Source organism: Sciurus vulgaris (assembly GCF_902686455.1).
Source record: "Sciurus vulgaris genome assembly, chromosome: 13".
Lineage (NCBI taxonomy): Eukaryota > Metazoa > Chordata > Mammalia > Rodentia > Sciuridae > Sciurus > Sciurus vulgaris.
In genome coordinates, this window is record NC_136474.1 from 53325766 (window position 1) to 53346205 (window position 20440).

At 39.5% G+C, this 20440-nt stretch overlaps 1 protein-coding gene across 7 annotated transcripts in view; it reads right to left on the reverse strand.

Annotated features, from left to right (window-relative positions):
- Positions 1-4320: 4320 nt before the first annotated feature.
- CHST9 (carbohydrate sulfotransferase 9) overlaps positions 4321-20440 on the reverse strand; it is a 267638-nt gene continuing 251518 nt past the window's right edge. For all 7 annotated transcript variants that reach the window (XM_079108649.1, XM_079108648.1, XM_079108647.1 and 4 more), the window contains one exon: positions 4321-16204. In XM_079108649.1, the coding sequence (XP_078964775.1) occupies positions 15113-16204 (1092 nt within the window). In that variant the 3' untranslated portion in view covers positions 4321-15112. The remainder of the gene's footprint in view (positions 16205-20440) is intronic.

Genomic DNA, 20440 nt, shown 5'->3' on the forward strand with positions numbered 1-20440 from the left:
TTAACATAGGTTAGACCAGTACTCCTAAGTGCAGTGCTTCTTGCCTACAAAATCCAAAGAGGCTCTCCAAGACCTGAGTCTCTTTCTTGGTTGTAGGAGATGTGAGGAACAGCAATTCATCATTTATGATAATGTCTCAAATCTTCCATGTCATTTAGTTTTTGCATTACTCTGACCAAAATACCTGGCAAGAACAACTTAGAGTAGGGGAAGTTTATTGGGGCTCATGGTTTCAGAGGTCTCAGTTCATTGTTGACTGACTGCATTGCTTTGGACTCAACAGGAGGCAGAACATCATGGTGGGAGGGCATCATAAAGGGAAGCTACTCCCCTTCTGGTAGCAAGGATGCAGAGAGAGAGGGAAGGGAAAAGGAATTGGGTCACACCCTTCCAGGACACACCCCCAGTGATCCATCTCCTCCAGCCATGCCCCATCTGCCTACAGTTACCACTAAGTTCATTCAAACTAGGAGGAACTGACTAGGTTACAGCTTTCAAAACCCACTCATTTTAACTTCAAACATTCCTGAATTAACAGGAGCTTTTGAGAACATCTTATATCCAAACTATAAATTACTCTACCCCAAAACCTTCACTGATGTGGCATATTCCTAAATTTTCATGGGATTTACCTCTCACTCTGCTGCTACACGTGTCTTCCTAGGCTATCAAGAGAATTTGCCATTTCCTGTTCTCCAGGGCAGATTAACATGATGTTATCAATGTAGTGAGTCAAGGTGATGACTTTCAAAATGTCAAAATAATCAGGGTCCCCATGGACCATACTACAACAAAGAGCAGCAGAATTTACATAGCCCTGGAGCAAGAGAGTGAATATTCTCTCTCTGCTGTGTGAAGGTGATCTGTTTGATCTTCCCTACAGAAGGAGAAGAATGTTTTCACCAGATCAAAACCCACAAACCAGATGTCAGAGGCTGTGTTGATTTGCTGTTCAAGGACACACCATGTCTGTTACTTAGTGCAGATTGCAGTGGCCCTTGAATAGGGTATGATGAGGAGTCCTTACATCATTGAAGTTATTGAGGACTATCCAAAGCTACTCTGTGCGGTGTGATGTTGCATCTGATTTAGCATTGGGTTGGAGATAGAAACAGTTTTAGGAGATTATCCTTGTCTTGTCCTATCTAAAATACCTAACACCACAATTAACAGCACCCATGTGATGACTCAGAATATCTATCCCAATTATAAACTCAAAGATAGAGGAAAACATCACAGGGTGAACCTGTGGACCCTCTGGACTTTCTGAGAAACAGGTATGGAATTTCAAGTATCTCCAGGTTTCCACCAGCCTTTACCCCAACTGGAGAATCAAGATGGACTTTTGGGTGCTTGGGTATGAGCGTCAGTTCAGACTCTATACCTTACAGATAGGTCTGAGTATTTATACATTGTACAGTTATCCTAACAAATGCTGCCAAGTCTCTTTTTGAGAAGACTGGGGAAATACATACCACATATTCCTGGAGTAGTTGGGTAGGGTCCTTGCTCAAGGGCATGCGATCATCTCTTCAACCAAGGGGCTCTGTCTTGTGAACCCACCTAAGTCAGGGCCATTGTTGCATGAACATCCATGATCACGCACTGAGGCAAATGATGTCACCATCTACTTTCTTACACAGGCCAGTTATCTCACTCTGAGATACAAATGATCTGTTAGCCATTGCTACAGATCCCTCCAGGTCAAGACCTCTCTTCAGGTCACTCCAACCTTTTCTTCTGATGATATGTTCACCTTGTCACAGAAAGCCAAGTGCACATCTGGCCTCACTATCTTAGAATCCCATCATCTCTAGTAATATTACAGAACACTGCGCTAGCTTCTCTAACTGTAAATTCTTCCCTCAAAAAAAAAAAAAAAAATCTACTGAGCTAGAAAACCTTGGTGTCCACACATCAGTGCATTCCACAATGCCTAAGAGAGAAGTGTTCTGTGGTTCATTCTGGTTATTGTAGAGTTTTAGGCTCCAGGGTTCTATGTAGTAAGTCTTAATATATGTACATCCTAAGACTTCTGATTCCTTCCTCAGTACTAGACCAAAATGTTTTGGCATCTCTACTTCATTTTCTATAGGTTACCAACATATCCAAGATTTAGGGAAATACCCCAACTAACTATAAGGATTAGCTCCAGCAGTCCTTGCCAGATGTGAGTCCCAAGCATGTGTAAGTAGCACCATGTCAATAAATCATGTCCTATTCTACCTCACATTCATCTCATTTCCACTTATCCAATACCCTCAAAATTTTCTTTTCCATGTGTACCCTGTTTCCTGCTGATACATATTGATGATGTTTTATAATGCATTTGACGTGCAAGTTATTTTATCTCAGAATTTCCTTCTTTGGACTGTGCTAATACTGGTTATCAACCTGTATCAAAATTTTAAGGAAAGCAAACATTGCCTTATGAATTACCTGACTCAGGTATATTTTTTGTGGTCTCCATGAAAGGTGACCTTGCTCTTCTCTGGCAAGGAGAATAGGACCACTTTTGCCAGGCTACATATTCAAGGCTACATATTCATCTTAAGGACCCCCTTCCCAGGTATCATTGTCCTATTTTCTTTAGATTATGGCCTTGACCTGGCATAGAGGAGCTATTGGAGCTATGCATTCTACTCTGCCAGACTTCTAGTTTGAACCTGGGTCTGATTTTCCTGCACAATTTCCCTGCTGTTTCAGGACTTGAGAGTTACTTGAAAGCTGTAGAAAGGCTCTCTGGCTTTGACAGTGTACCTTGAGTTGGAAGTAGGCCACTCTGGCCTGGGAAATGCAGCCTACAAGTGTCCTTTGATGCAGGATAAGGAAGGTTGAGAAATGAATCTGAGAGTCAACCCGGGAAAGCAGGCACGATAGTACTGGGAAAGGGTGCAGGAGTGACTTCTGAGAATCTGTCCTGGTTGCTGCCAAGACAGCCTCATGCTGTGGGCGATGCCTTTGTTGTTCACTGTGCACAGAGGCCACCAACCATCAAACAGGTGCTTATGACCAAGGAAGCATTTGAGCCAATGTTCTGCCTTTTCTTCCAAAGCTACCTTGTGTAGGGCACCTAGGGAAGGTCTACTTATGAGAGTGGATGGGGAGGAAATATGCAGATTCAGCAATTACGTTTGTTAAGTGGCAGATTGAAAAATAAATGAAAAGCTAAAATTTCATAAATATCACTTTCATTAGTAGAGGTTTATAGGTTTGACTAATGCCATGAGTCCCAAGTCCTGGTCATGCTGAGACTTATTACGTTTTGTGGGGAGGGGTGTATTGAGGCTTAGCACCTTACACTGGCAAAGAAGCATGACAAAACCACTATAGGCAAGAAATGCCTAGAAGGCTACAGAAAACATGACTGATAACCTGTTCTGTGATCTTTATATCGAAAATGGATATGGCTACCCGGAGGCAGCTTTGGATCTAGGTGGAACTCTGACCAATCATGTGAATTGAGAATGTTGTTCTTAGGCCCTTCCTTTAAATGTTTCCACCTTTGGAGAGGATCCAGCACTTTGTCATTCCTAAGTTAAATTAGACCAGTTAGTGCTTTTGGTGATCACAGAGGTAATTTTTAAATTTTCTCCGGTCTTTTCTGCTACAGAACGAATCTCTGTTACCTGTAGTGCAGTCTTTTAAGAATTTAGTCTTCAATAAAGTCTGACAGAATAACTCCCATGTAAGCCTTCTCAGTCTGGCATTGCCAATGTCTTATGAAAGAGGAAGAAACTTGGAGTTCTGTTCATTCAATCAGTCAACATAACTTGCCGAGTATACATTGGGGCACAGGAAAAGCAAGAAATGTGATTCTCTCTGACACAGAAATCTTCCCATTTTCCAGTAGGAATGTGTAATTTTGGAAAAGTAACTATGAATGACGGCCCGGTTTGGGGATCAAGAAAGGTTTTTTCAAACATCTATGAGGTATTAGATTGGTTAACAGAGTTTTAGGTTCTGGGAGCAGCTCATAGGAAGGCCCCAAGGCAGGGAAAAGCATAGCTTATTTGAGGAGATAAAAATAGAGCAGGATCAGGACATGAGCCAATGGAAAGAAAAGGGCCAAAGATAAATGAGGCAATGGATATTTAGTTTATTTACTTGTTTTTATGTTTGGTTATATTATTTTGAAATCATTATCTTATTAAAAGGATCAACACTTGAAAGTCTCAAATTCAGTTAGATGTATGTTTATTAAGCCATGGTTCCGACTACAAATAACTTTAGAATCTAACCAAAAAGATGAGAAGCATTTTTATATTCTTGTAATGAAAGTTATAAAGAGGCTTAGGAAGGACACAGTAGTAGGTAATGAAGGTAAGTGTAGGGATTTGTTCTGAATCCATTTCTTCAACAAATACTTAACAAAACACAATACTGGTGTTATAATACTGCATGATCACAGATTTTGACTTTAAGGAATTAAGTCCACTGAAGGGGCAAGACACATGTAAAACACTTAGAATTTTATGATAGCAAAGATAGAAATATGCAGAGGTTATAATTGGATAATAAAAATAGTAGCACTCTATTGAACACTTATTAAACAGTTTACATGTATTTCCTATAGCTCCTTCATGAGGTAGGTATTGCTATCCTCATTTTTGATATGATAAAAATAAGTATTCAGAGATGTCAATCAATTACAGAGGTCCTAAAGTTTGAAAGTTGAAAATGTGGACTCCAAACTCAGTTCTTACTGATGAAAAGTCTGAGGCTCTTAACCACCATAGTGTACTGTTTCTCAGTAACATTTGGCTTCTCAGAGCAGTACATTTCATCTGAGTTAAGATAGAGATGGGGAAGGCCACCCTCAGCTGAGTTTAGGAATTAATAAGCACTAGGGCGGTGAATTGGGTAGGTAGTTGCTCCTGCAAAATGATAGCATGAGTAAGCCCAGGAGATAGGAAACCCCCAATGTTAGCTGTTATAGTCAATCTGGGTTGTTGGAAGGTAATCTGGGAAGCAGGAACTGGCAAAAAGATTCAGCTGGAGAAGGAGTAGGATCATGGAGGAGGTTATCTTATGCATTAGCAAACAGAATTGGATGATGGGGGACATTAGGAGCTTTAAATGGGGGAATACCAGGCTGAGGTTTGCATTTTAGAGAGATCACAATGGCAGCTGTAAGGAGAATGGTGTTGAGGTGAACAAGAGTCGGAGAACAGACCAAATTATTATAGTGTCACAGGAAAGAGAGGGTGAATCTGACTTAGAGTATGTGCAGAATGCGTGGGAGGAGAGGAGCAGCCTGAGGACGAGGTGGGCAGGGAGGGTGGTGGACTTTCCTAGTTCTTCAGCTGTGGGTGTCAGCTCAGGAGGAAGCATGGGTTGGCCCCTAGGTTCCCAACTGGGAGCAGATGGAAGATGTTGCCACCAAATGTGGACACTGCAGGTTTGGGGGTTAGATGACAAGGTCAGCTTTGGTCATGTTGAGTTAGAAGGGCCAATGGGACATTCAGGTGAAGTAGGAAATTGGAAATCTGGGTCAAAATTCTCAATATACGTGTGGCTGGAAAGAGAGATTTGGGAGTCATCCATCAGTCTAAGGTGGAGTGAAAGCAAGGAGAATGGAAGAGAAGCCCCAGGCAGAGTGGGTGAAGCAAGAGGAGTGAGGTCACTGGGGTGTGGGTGGCATCACATTGCAGGATGACTGAGATGGTCCTTAAAGTGGGAGGAGAGCCAGGCGTGGTGGCCCACTCCTATAATCCCAGTGGCTTGGGAGGCTGAGGCAGGAGGATCAAGAGTTCAAAGCCAGCCTCAACAATGGTGAGGTGCTGAGCAACTCAGTGAGACCCTGTCTCTAAATAAAATATAAAAAAGGGCTGGGGATGTGGCTCAGTGGTCAAGTGTCCCTAAGTTTAATCCCTAGTAACCACTGTCCCCCCAAAAAAGTGGGAGGAGAAATGGACACTCCAGGCAGTACAAATAGCATGAATAAAATAGGGGAAAAGGAAGAAGTGTGTTCAGAGAATCCACTAGTTCACCTGGGCTGAAGGGCAGTGGATTTGATGCAGGTCCTAGATGATTAAGCTGGGAAAGGGTTATGCTTTTGAGAGCCTTGAGGACAAGCAATAAGCTCTGTGATGGGGTTGTGATGCGGGGCGGGGGGGAGTTGAACGATGCCACAGGATGTTTATTTTCAAAGTGTGTAGAGTCAATTAAAGGGGGAATTATGTATATGGTGAAATATTACGCAGCCTTGGAAAGGAAGGACGTTCTGACACATGCCACAACGTGATGAACCTTGTAAACAGTATGCTAAGTGAAGTATTTCAGACAAATGCTGGAGGATTCTGCTTACCTGTTGTACTTAAAGTAGTTAAATTCACGAAGACAGAAAGTAGAATAGAGGTTTCTAGGGGTTGGGGTAGGGAGAAAAAGTGGAGTTGGGGTTTAATGGGCAATTTCAGTTTTTTAAGATGAAGAATCTCTGTGGATGGTGTTATAGTTTGGATCTTAAATGTCCCTTACATTTAAAGACTTAGTTCCCAGCTTGATGTTATTGGAAGGTGGTGGAATCTTTGAGGTGGGACCTAGTATGAGGTCTTCTACTCATTGGGGATGTGCCCTAGAAGGGGACACTTGGGCCCCAACCCCTTCCTCCTCCTCCCTCTTTTGTACTCTAGACATGAGATGGACATTTTCCCACACACTGCAGCTGCTATGGGAGACCTCAGCACAGGCCCAAAAGCAATGGAGTCAATGAATCATGGATGGAAACCTCCAAAATTGTGAGCCCAAATAAACCTTTTTACTTTGTAAGCTGATTACCTCAGGTATTTGTTACAGGAATGAAACACTGACTATCATAGACAGTGGTAATTGGATAACAGTGTGAATGTACTTGATACCACTGAACAGGTAAATTTTATGTGTATTTTACTACAATTAAAAATAAAAAAAAGAAGAAAGCAAAAAAAAAAGAGGAATTACTTTTTAAAGTTTACAAAATACCCAGAACTTTTTTTCAGAAGCTATTTCCAATAGTCCAGGTAAGAGCTAATGTGGCTAGAATTGGGTGAGCGGCACTGAACTATTAATGGAACCATATGGAAGGACTGTGTTGTACATCAAAGCTGGTCAAATGTCAGTTGTCATATGGCTCAACCTAATAGAAAAGCAAGGGGAGACAAATTCCTTAATGAAGTCCCCTCCCCCCAAAAATGTACATTTAAGTTAAGTTACATTACCATTTAAGTTAAATTGCAAAGTATTTCCTGGGGCACTTGCTCTCAAACTAATAACCAAATAGCAAATATTTTCCATTTTCACTCATCTTAGGTCAATTTGAAAACTGCTTTTGTTTTTTTTTCTTTTTATTGGAGAAACTCATATTGTCTTCACTTTGTTCAGTGTGAAGTTGAGTTGCCAAAATTGCCTTCAGTACACATTTGTCTTTTGTGTTTCAAGCAGGGGGAAGTTTCCATTTCCCCGTTTCAGTCTGAAAGCTTTCAGAAAGTTTGGGCAGTGCCCAGCGCTGTCCCAATAACTCACTTCATCATTTCAGCTCTAGTTCTTGAAGTTGGCAGACTTTCTGTTTCAGTACTGGTCAAAATCCCACAGAAGACTTTGGTACCAGTACTTGCTGCCCTCTGAGCCAGCAGCAGTCTTTAATTTCTCAACAAAGTGACAGAATTTAAAGAGTTGGCTTTATCACCTATAATTGACCAGAACTTAAGAAAAATCACAGGCACATAATGATATTCAGACTTTGTTGTATAGAAAAGTCACTCAAGAAAATAGTGTAGAAGGAAATTTCCAAGTGGGTTTTGCTGTCATTCTGATTTATCATATCTTGGGTGGGATCTAAGACTCGTGTTAAACAAAAAAATTAGAGTAACTCTAATATAGGTGGTCCATGCGCTATTTTTGAAGTATTAATAAATTAAATCAGGCTCCTTCCCCAAGGATAATTACAGTCAACTTAATAATATTGTCAATTTAAGTTGGCAGACACTCTAGCATTCTGAATACATTTCCACCCATAATATCTCCAGAAAACATTTTTCTAAGCTTTGACAATATTTTGACCTGGAATAACGAATGGATGGAATGAGGGTCTATGTTATTTGCCATAGATTTTCTGCTCTCGGGGCACGAGAGTCATGGTTATCCCTTCCCATGGACTGTTTCTGTTTTCTCCAGTGAAGTGTTGAAGTGGGAGGGAAGAGCAAATGCAGTGGAATGTCCCTGGGGATACTGACTTCATCCAGCAATAGCAGGGATCGAGAAGGGAAGGGTTTATGAGACAAATAGAGGAATCCTCAGAGAAAGCAGGAAAGCAAGTCATCTTCACAGTTAAAGCAAGGGTGAATATACCTTCTAAGTAGGAGAGGTTTTTGAAGGAAGGCTGTAAAATAATAACCTGGATGTAGCAGTTGGAGCCAGTGTCTGTCCCCAGACATTAAGGTTCCCAGGGCATGGGAGAATGCCTCATCTTTGCTGAGAAGTGGGAAGGAATGTGGTTGCCAAGGGGACCCAGTGGCTAAGACAGAAAGATGCCAAGGAAAGGTACTGGATTTCTCCCAACATCTTTGTCCTTGGTCAAAAGAGACTTCCTCAGACAATGAACTGCTGCCTGGAGATCCCACTAGATACAGCACCAGCAGAAAAGCAGCACCCTGAGGAAGGATAAGGACACTCAGAAGGTGACAAAATCGCCAATGGCACAATGCAGACATGGTTAAAGGAACTGTTCAGCCCCTTCTTTTCCCTTGTGAGCTGAGTGGATGAAAGAACCACACTCAGAACAGGGTGGAAAGTGAGGGACCTGGTGCCAGGCAAGTGAGGTGGCAGGGTGGGGTGAGAACATCCAGGGATCTCCAGCCTACCTCACCTGTGCCCTACTATTTTCCAATGGGAACGTAGGATGTGGGGTAACAAATCCTGTCTTGCTAATGAAAAAGTTCCAGTTTTGAAATGTTGGCAACTGAAAAATGTTAAATAAAATGCACTGTAGGCCAAGCCAAATACATTTATGTCCAGATCTGTCCCCAGGGGCTGCTAGTGTGTGGTCTCTATTTTGGAGTCAGACAGACTTTGGCTTGATTCTGACTCTGGGACTAGTTATTAAGACTCTCTGACACTCAGTTTTCTCATTCATAAAATCGTGGGTAGGATAATACCTTAGTTTTAGATTTTTTGGATAAGGTTTAGGACTATTCTTCATGTCATTAAATGACTATTTTTTCTGGTGTCTGCTACCTTAGTTGTGACAGTAAATGGCTCTTCTATTGACTGTAATTAGGAATTTTTCAATATTTTATTCCAAAAATAATCAAACAGTGCATATTTTTAGAAATATAAAACATTGCTTTGTCCACATCTATCCTTTGGGCTATGTGTGTCTCTCAGTGTAGCAAAGGCAGGTGGCAAACATCCTTCCCTTCAGTTGCCCTGGCTTAGTGTCTTCTCTCTAGATTCTCTGGTCCTTTGGATGTCTGAAAGTCATAAGGCAGAAATATACACTAAGAAATGGATCTTTAATCTTCAACAACAAAAGCATTTGTTACAGTAACTCTCCATGTCTGGTCTCTTGGACAGAGTACAAGGCGAATCAGGTAGATGCAGTTCCTTTACTCTTGGAAGATCTAAGACATGTTCCAGAGACAACAACAGATTTTATGTTCACATAAGAAGAGACAGATAGCAAATGAACAAACAAATTAATGAAGCAAAAAAGAAAAAAAAAAAACCACACTAAAGGAATAAATGTCTCCTTTGTTTCATATGTGTCTGATGTGTGTCACATGAAAATATAATTTTGACTTTTCCCACTGATCAGATCACTCATGAAGAGATGAGATTTCAAAACTGAATAACCTGAGATTCCTTGGTGAGTTAATATGAGACAAAGTAGTCTAAGTAGTTAGAGAAGACAACATTCCATATAGGGGATGAGAGTTGAGCAGAGCCTCAGAGATGAGAAAAGATGAGGGCTTTGAATACATTTGCTTGGAAGGCTACCATCTTGGGGAGAACTGAGATGCTAGTGACCAGGCAATTCTGAGAGAATGATGTGGAACTCCTCAGACTTGGCCTTCTCTAGGCAGTGTATCCCGCTGGCTTAGGAAAAGCCCCTCGCCTTCTAGTTCAGCTCTTATTCATCTTGACCTTTCTTCATGGTGCTTCCAGTTGGTTTAAGTCAACGTGTTCCTCTGTGTTCCTCTATTCTTTTCTACGATCTTCCTAAGTCAGCTCAGTTATCTGACTACTAAACTGGTTCTGGGGATGAGAACTGAGGAAAAAGAGACAATGGATAGTTGCTTAGTTTCTCATGGGACTTGTGGAGGTGTTACTGTGACTCATTTGCTGAGCCATGACCATCTTCAGTAGCTACTGAAGTGGTTAAGTGCTCACGTGGGGTAAGTTGGCTGACCTTTCTTCCTCTTAACTGTATTCCTCTTGACCTTGACTCTTCCCATCTGGAATTTCTTGTAAAAATGATATTTTGTTTTTTGTCAGGCTAAATTTGTTTGAGGGACTCTTTTGTTCATTAAAAAAAATAGAGCATCTCGTGATCAATTGTGGTTTAAGAAAATGTAGAGCAGGGTAAGACTAATTTCTTCAAAAATCTTTGACTCAGCAGGAGTAAAGGGATAAGCTGGTTTGAAATGTACTAACTAAATACACACATTTATATCTGTACTGAAAAATTCAAGACTATAATACATATTTTTCACCTTTAGCTGTTTTAAATTTAGGTAAGAGAAGGCAAAAGTAAATATTTAAGTTTATAATATTTTAAGAAAAGAGTTTGGCAGTGGTATTTCTGCTTGCATTTACCCTGGCTCCCTATGTACTTCCTAACTGTCTCTTTTGGCAAGTTACTTAACCACACTTTTGGTTTCCTTTATTAGAGGTGGGAAGGGAGGGGGCTGCTTATAATAGCATCTAAGTAAGATTAACTGTGGAGAATAGATAGATTAATCTATGGAAAATACTTAAGAAGTGCCCAATATACAGAGGTGTTGAATCAATGTTATCTGTGATCATAAATATTATTATGATGACTATGATCAAGATTGAGAAGGCAGAATCCTGGTAGGATTAAACGATGTTAGCTTTGTTCTAAAGGTCTTGGGTGGGTGAGCTACTACTGAACACTTTTGGCCAAACATTCTTCAAACATCGGTACACACCGGGGATGTTAGCCCTGGGCAAAGAAACTTCTGTGTCTCCAGGTACCATTTAGACCTAAAGGCTGAAGATGCCCCAAGAGGCCAAAGAAGACTTCACATCATGAAGATGTTTACTGTGTTGACTGCCTGCTATTCCTAAATTCTATCAGCTCAGTGGGAGATCTCAAAGGGAACCCTAATAAGATTCTCTGCATCTGCACATATATTCCCCTCTGTAATCACTTCATGTTTTAGAGGATAATACCTTTTGGAAGAGCAATTATTCATGAATAAAGTATAAAAGTATTTTTCCCCCTTCTAATTATAAAGGGCAGCTAGGTAGCTCTTGAATGGCTAGAGAATATTTGATAGACTGTTAAATTAGAGAATATGGGCACATGGCCTCCTGTTTCCATTGGCTTAATGGATATTTCCAAACACTCATGAGGAAATCAGAAAACTGGGTGTCCTATACCACATGTACTTTAAAGTTTGTGGCGGTTTCTGGGTGCAATCACATCAATAATGCATATCCATAGGTAGCTTTCCAGATCAAATAACTGTGGTTTTGGATTTAATTGCCAACTTGTTACCTTAATAGTAATTCCAGACAGGGGAATAACAGAGTGAAAGGCCTGCCCATCGTGTTACTGCTGCCTGTAAAAACAAATAGGATCCTTGGGGTTTAATTAGAGGAACTATAATTACACTTGAAGCATGTTAGTGTTAAAACGAGAACATTGGACATCTGGAAGATGAGTCTGGATTTGGTCACTTGCCTTTATAAAGTAACACAAAATGGTGACCGTCCAAAGGAATGGTGATGTTCCCACCTGAATTGATACACAGGCAGAAATGATGAAGGTGGGTGTGCTCTGGCTTGTGAAGCAGAACAGTGCAGGGGTCGTAAATGAAGTAGGTATTTAAAATCATAAGGACTCCAGGGTGATGACTGGTGTCTTTGGCTCTGACATGAAAAGAAGGCATCCAAAATGAAGAGTAGGCGCATGAACAGCTTGTACTTCTGTGGAAAAACTCCTGGTCTCTGGAATGCACCACCATACAACCATACAGCTTCAGAGAGTTTATTTGGGGAATGAATGAAGGAAGGACCATCTGTAGTTATATAGGCTCAGTGGAGGGGTCAGAAAAGGAGTGTATAGAGTTGTTCCCTTTTATTTATGGGAGGTGTGTTCCAGGCTTTAAACCATAGGCAGTACCAATATTCCATATAAGCTATGTATTTTTCCTATACATACATAATACCTGTGGTAAAGTTTAATTGATAAATTAGGCACAGTAAGAGAGTAATGATAATAACTAATAAGAAAATAGACCAATTATTACAATATATTGCAATAAAATTTATGTGAATGTGGTCTTTCTCTCTCTCTCTCAAGATATCTCACTGCAATATAGTACCCTTCTTGTGGTGATCTGTGATGAGATGAGGTGAGGTGAATGATACAGGCATGGTGATGTGGTGTTAGGCTACTACCTGAAGGTTACTTAAACACAAGCACTGCAATACCATGACAGTCGATCTGATGGTAGATGACTGCTAGGTAACCAATGAACAGGTAGCATATACAGTGTGGAAACGCTGAACAAAGGGACGATTCATGTTTCAGGAGAGATAGAATGGGAGGGCGAGAGGTTACATCATGCTCCTCAGAGTGGTGCATAATTTAAAATGTATGACTTGCTTATTTCTGGAATTTCTCATTTAATATTTTCAGTCATGGTTGGTCACAGGTAATGGAAGCTGTGGAGAGTGAAACCACAGATAAGGGATGGGCCTGGACTCCAAAAGGTACAGAATAGCTATTGATAGAGCATTGTGCATCATTTTTTTTCCTGCCACACCTCTTCTCTATTATCGAAAGCCAAATAATCACATATGTGTGTGTGTACGTGTGCGTGCGTGTGTGTGTGTGTGTGTGTGTGTGTGTGTGTGTATCCTGTCCTCCTCAATGCATTAGAAATGATTAGAAATGGCAATAAGAGAGACAGGACTCTTGCTTCCATTTTTTTTCCTTTCAAAAGTTATGAAAAAAAAGTTATGTTTTGTTTGTTATATGGCTTTAGGAATACCTTTGAGAAAATGGCCTTTATCCTTTGTTACATATTCCATCTAAAACTAGCTTTGTGTAGCTTAGGATAAAATTTCAGGTTTCTTGGGGTATTTCATTTTCTCTCTCTCTCTCTCTCTCTTTCTCCACAAAATGACAATTTTACTGACTCTAAGTTACCAAGTATCCATTCTCTGTAACAGCAAAATTTTAATTTATATAATTTAAGAGATTACTCTAGAGTAATGTACCATCTAGAGACCAGAGGGCATGGAGTGGAAAAGTACTAAAAGCTTGGTTGAGTAGGTTTAATACTTCTGATGACTCAGCATGTGGCAATTTAGTCACTCCTTAGGAGGCACAAATGGGCCAGGGCAGGTGATGTAAAGAGCGAAACCGTTTATGAACAGACAGTTATGAAATGAAAAGGAAAAATGAAATAAGTATGACTGTAACAATCTTGGCCTATCAATATTCAATCATTAATGCAACTTTTCTTTGAGAGACTTACTGAACATTTACTGATAATCGATAATCACTTAGGAAGAGGAAAATGTTCAAGAAAGGCATTTAAACAGGGTCTGGGTGGCATGTGGTTTGCTTAATTCAGGGTAATAGTTGACCAATTAAAATAAATTTCCCATCTAAATGTGTCTTTTAATTTAGGATCCCTTGGAAAAAATTTCCAAAATACATTATAAATTTTCATAGGAGTGACACATGGTCCTATTTTCCAAAGACTTTGATTTAACATTTGAATGCAATGGTATTTTACTTTGTTAGTATAGAATATTTAAACTTAAAAAGAAAATACCTTAATTTGCTTATGCATAAGCCTATTAAAAAACATTTCTAGGGGCTCTTGTTATGTTTATTCTCTAGAACATAACCTATCTTTGAAGTGGTATATTAGTTTTTAAAAAGTCATTCCCAAGCTGAATAATTAGACTGCAAACAAAAGCTATTCTTAGAGTGTATTCCACATATAAAGTTATGCACATGATGCTTTGATTCAAATAATATTCTTATAAAACTTTGTTATTGTTAGAGGTCTATATTCAGAAGGGCAACTTTTGTTTTTGATGATTATTCCATCCTGAAACGATTTCCCCTCTGCCCAATTAAACTGAAATTAGGAGCACATTTAGATCTGATGAGGCTTAAACCTCTCAGCTGCCTGCTTCAGAAATGAAGAACTTTAGCGGTTGTGTTCATTTTGTGTCTTCATGGAGGGCTCAGAAGAAAACAGAATCAACCCTCTTAAGTTTTTCTGGAAGAGAAAGGTCGCTTTTGTTGCTTTGATCTTAGCATGTTGTGCTTTTTTTTATTGGCTGCTAAATATAAAAAAGCCATAGTCTCATCTGGTTTTTCTGTAGTTTCATACTATAAATACATAATGTCTAAAGCAAAATGCCCAAGCCCAAAATATCATTTCAAAATGGATTTATCATTACAGTTGATAGAAAGATTTCCAGGTGTAAGAAAACTATCCAATGGTTTGATTATGTCACAGACTGCTAAAAATAGATTCATGCACTTTAGACAGTGAACTCCACAATATAGATACACATTCATGCTATTTTAGACTCCTTATTCTATCATCTCAAGAGGCTGTTTTTTCAGTTAATGCAACAGCTGGCTAGATTATTGCTTCAACAATATGATCCATAATGCTAAAGCAGCTCTTTTCTAAAAATGTTAAAGCAACTCAGGTTGTTTACATGTCTTCACTCGGTGATTTTCCTATAACTTTGTGCCAATTGGTATCATGCCATTTGGTAAAAATCATCATTAAATCAAGACAACTGCACTCAGTTAAATTTCCCTCGCACAGAGAATTATAGAAAAATTACAGTAGCCAATTTGAGGGCAACAGTAAGTAAATACAGGGCTTTAGAAAATAAATACAAACTACAAAACTGGAGTTGTGTAATTAAACATCAAATAATCCAAGTAATAAAAGTCATAGATTAACTGTCTCTCAGTTCTACTCAGATCCTTTAAATACTGTCTCACCACCTGAGTATTGGTTCTTTCATCGGAAGAGTGCCTATCTTTGAAGTTTGGGAATTTCAGCTCTTTTGGAGCACCAATCAGCTGTAAAAAGTAATTGGCATCTTCTTCCAAAGTTTCAAATTTCCCTACAAAATCATAAGTGATCAAACATGGATAGCAGAGTTTGCTGACCTTTTCCCAGTGAATGTCCATTCCTACTGGACGGTGAGAATCCAGTAAATAGTGGACGAATTCTTTGAATTTGACTCCAGACCCATTATTTAATGCTTCTTCACAGGCATTTGGTCGATATTTCTTTATGATTGCCTTTCCAAATACTGGGTGATAGTAACTATTGGGATGTTCGAATTTGTCCCTAAATGCTGACACTAATCTCTCCATGGGATCACGAACAAACACAGCTTTGGTGTAAGTATTCAAACGAGTATATATCCCTTTAAGGTCGAAGCTATCTAGCTTTTTCAAATGCTTCCCATAGTGAACAGCATCATGGGAGATGTTGTATGTGGAGGAAGCCAATCCGTTCAGTACCATCAGAATTCTTTTCCAATTGGAACAGCCAGCCTTTGGCACTTCACAGTATAAGATTTTGTGTTTGTCTTCTACATAGATCCTGGATACCATATGGAAGAGATGGGATTGAGGATGACTCACTCCACCATATTTCTTACAAAACTCCCAAAGGAAAGACCTGCGTTTCTCTTGGGTCACATCAGTTTTCTTCCATTTGTTGTCTTTAACTAAACTTTTGTTTAAAGGTCGAATATCCAATGGCCAGTTCATCTCACCGAACTTCTTGAAAAGAGTCTTAGTTCCTTGATGTTTTTCAATCAATTTATTTGTTGACGACCCTGAAATCTTACCCAGAGCCGGATCCTCTCCTTGTGTATGGCTGGTCTTTGTTAATATCCCAGTGGGCCTCTGGGACTTGAGTAGATTTTCCCTTTTTTCCTTTAGATCCTCAGGCATGTGTAATTTGGGGTTCTCCTAAAATAGAAAGGAGAAATGTTTGAAGTCATTCACAAGTGTGGGTATAGGAGATAAGAAACTTCACATTTGTTTTAAAATATGACTGAGCAGAGCACATAACTTCATATAAGCTGCCAGAAACAATTTAGCAAGGCATGCTAAACATATATCTTGTGGGAAGCTTCTTCATTGAAACACAACAATGAAAAATGAGAAATGGTACCCAGAGTGGATGCAGACAGGATTAACAGATTGAAAAATGAAAAAATAGTATCTACAGGATGGAGAGAAGGGGGCCCTGGATTTCGATTCTGACTTTGTGGTGCAATAAAATATAACTTAATTTTTCTGTACACCAGTGATTCTGAGAGATTTTAGTGTGCATATTGTCTTCAAGTACTAATTTAGTATATTGGAATGTAGGTATATAACATAGTTGCATTAGATTGAAGTTTTTTTGTTTTGGGAAGATACCATGTAATGCATAGTATAGTTCAAAGCCATAAGTTATAACTTAAAAATTGTAAAAGGCTAATTATCAAATCCTGATGATCATTTCAGTTTTCTAAGCTCTTGCAAAGATGATGTACTTCTTTCCCTTGGAAAATGCTTTAGTTTTATAAAATTATTCATCACAATAATATGAGAGCTAGAGTCATAATATAATACAATTTCATTCATGTATGAGAACTTCCCTCTTTCCAAAGTGAAGAATAACTAAGGAATCCAGAAAAGTCTAGTTGGTGTTCTGCTATGTAAAATAGTTATCAAAGTAGAATGAGACTTTAGTTCTCTTTCCTGAAGGATGACTAGCCCACTTACCATGTGCTACTCATCTGGCTGTACCCTTCCTATAACGCTTGCATTGACCGAGCAAAGGAAGACCTGGAAGTTGGGATTTACAAGGTGGCATCTTCCGATAGAGACAAAAATTGTAAGGACTTTGTCTTTTACACTGGGTAAACTAAGGGGCCTATGGAAGTCTCTAAGCACAGAAATAGCATGACCTCTCTTAGAGTTGGAAAGAATTATAGAGAAGATTGGACTGGAGATAAATGTACAGGGTCTTTGGCATGTCATTGAACAAGTTCACAAACAAATGATATGCAGTTAGGGTAAAGCATGTGCCACCAGCCTAGAGGTGGAGGAAGCGGAGGGAGAGTTTCTTAGATTTACCATTTATATCCCTAGTGTCTAGAATGGTAAATTTTTCTCTAATTTTTATGGAGGAATGGATGAATGGGATTAGGCCTTCAAGGATGATTAAGGATTTTTTAGCTAATGAGTGAAAGAGTAGAGGAATGAAGCATTGAATGGAGTCAGGCCTCTTGATCCTTCACCTTCTGAGCTTTAGGGGGGCTGCTGTTTTTTTAGTGCAAGAGGATTAAGAATAGTCCCTGATCACCATAAACCAGCTTGTAAGGCACCATGAACCAGTTGCCCCTAATCTTCTAAATTTGTATACTGTTGACTCATCTATTTGGGTTCTCAACTCTGAAACGGTCTGCTCTCTTCTCCAGAGATGACCAGGATATCTTCAAAGCCCTATTCTTTCTTTGTTCTGATCAATGCTTTGTAGTCCATGAAGTTGTCACCAATAATATACAACTTGACCGTACATTTGAAAAATCACAGGGTTTTGGAAGATACATGGGAGTTTTTAGCACAGTACTTAGCATTGAAATGAAACTGCCAGGGATATATCAATCACTACTTCTATTACCATTATCAATAATAATTACTATTATGTTGGTTTAGTACTAGTAATAATACCACTTTATCCCAGCGACATAATGAATTTCAAGGTTGCCCAGTTTTCCATTATTATCCACACTGCAATTTGCATGTCATTACATAGGCACTAATCAATTTGCTCTTCTGCCTCACAAACAAAAACAAAAACAAAATCAGTCCTCTAGTGTGCCCTCTGGACCTTATGCTCTGTAGTCGTCAAGCTCCCTTTTAATCTCCAGAGATTTCTGGAATGTTTGCTTTCTATGACTTTCTTTAAATGAAAACTGCCCTCCCCGTTCACACCCCTGACTCTACTTCCCATGTACTTTCTCAGGTAGATGAAACTTCATTTCCTGAAGTCACTTCACTCGCAGGCCAGTAAACTTAGTTCCTTGACCACCTCGCCTTTAACAGAAGAGTTCTCACTTCACATGACTATGGGCCATCAGCAGGGCCTGTCCCACCCCCACTATCTCCCAGTCCATCATTGCCATCAGCTGCTCACTGTTATTTTTCATTCTGCAATTCTTTGACCACTTCAACTGCTACATGGACTCTTAGCAGTGGAAAGAACTGGCTCTTCTTTCTTTGGCTAGTTAGAAAGTCACTTCTCTTGGGAGACTGTCTCTGCCCACTCTGGCTAAACTATGTTCCCCAACATTGCACAGCATCCTGCTGATTTTCCTTATAGCCCTAATTGCAATGAGAAATGATTTCACTTATTTACTTCTATGGTATCTTTTTTTTACCCCAATCCACCTCCATCACTCTAGAACATAACTTCAGGGATCTCATCTTTCTCATTCTCCAGGGTACTTAGCACACACAGAGCTTGGCACATAGATGATCAAAAAATACTTGTGGAAAGTACAAATGTGGATATGATTTAATGATGGACTTCCAAATAATTGTGTTATGACCTTGTTGAAAAAAAAATACAATATTTATCAAAAGATCAAGGTTAACTTAGATAAATAATTGACCACTTCTTGTTGAGGAACTGAAAATCTGTGTTCAAACAAATCTCTGGCAGAAGAGAAAACAAATTAAATTCGCAAATGCAGAGCTGCTTGTGCTAAAGTAGGTGTGGAGGCAAATAACCTTAACTGTCTGCCAAGCAGATTGGTTCAAAGTCACTCAGTGCTGCCTTGGAACCTCTGGAGAGTTTGTCAGTGTTCTGGATTCCCAGGCCTTACTGGGGACACACCAAACCAGAATCTCCAAGGATGAGGCTCCTGGATTTAATTTAAATAAGTTACTCTGGTGTTCCATAGGCTTCTGGGGACCACACAACTAGAGAACAACAAAGGGAATTTAAAAAATAAAGGACATGATCTGGGGAGTTCCTCTCCTATCCAGGGAAGAAAGACAAAATGATAGACTTGAATATATTAGTAAGAAGAGATAAAAATTGAATGTAAGGTAGAGATGTTATATCCACTCTCATCTGGACCAGATGAAATACCTTTCTTGTTTATCCACTGCCCTTGGCTGGAATTCCATGCTCATCCGGAAGCTTTCTAATGACTAATTTAATCGGGGAGGTGACTACTTGAGAGAAGGGTCCATTACTCATTGTAAGTCAAACTTCAATCTCTTTTTAGTTTATTTAGCCTTGGTCACTTTTCTCTATTCTGACCAAATTGAGATAAAGGAAGAGTTAACTGTCTAAAGTGGTGGCACCAGCACACCACAAAACCTCATGGATGACCACCAGGACTTCTGCCAGAATCCCTCACGTCAACATCACTCACCTTATAAAACATGTTGGTCCCTCTCCTTCTTACCCCTTCCAATTCCAGCAAAAGATTGAGGATCACTAAGGTCAAAACTAATGACATGGTAACCTTGAGGCTTATACCACAATCCTGATGAGAATAATAACAGTAAGAGAAGGAGTAAAACCTTACACCTCCATTTTCCTGGGGGCACTTCATTCTGATTATCTCTGAAGCAAACACTTACCAAGCCACCAGAGGCTCCTCCTGAGCTCTTTCTGTTTCTGAGATGGTCCTATCACCCACTCACAAAATCTGAGAGCTGCTTTAACACTCAGAAAGTAAATCGGCTATTCTATATTTCATAATGCCTCTATCTTTTAAAATTTATTACCTCTTAATTGGATATTCTTTAGTCCTAGTTAGTCCTCCTGCAAATTATTATGAAATCAAATTATTATGAAATCAGTCTTCTCCAAACATTTCATTATTCATCCCTTAACATTTTGGATTGGATCCACTAGACATAAACTAAAGTCCTGATTCCTTAGCTGGCATTTTCAGGCTACTGGGCCCCTTTTCTGGTGGTTTTGCATCTCTTTTGATGAAGACTCTGTCCTCCACTTGTTTCCATCCTTGGCATCCCCTTATCCATCATCACCTTCTTTTTAAAATCTTCTAAGTTAATCCCAGCTTCTTCATGAAATCACTCAGACCTCCAGTGAGGAATTCTACTCTCTTCTAAAAGACTTTTGCAATTTGTTATCATCTATGCAAAAAAGTAATTTCATTCCAGCTTAAA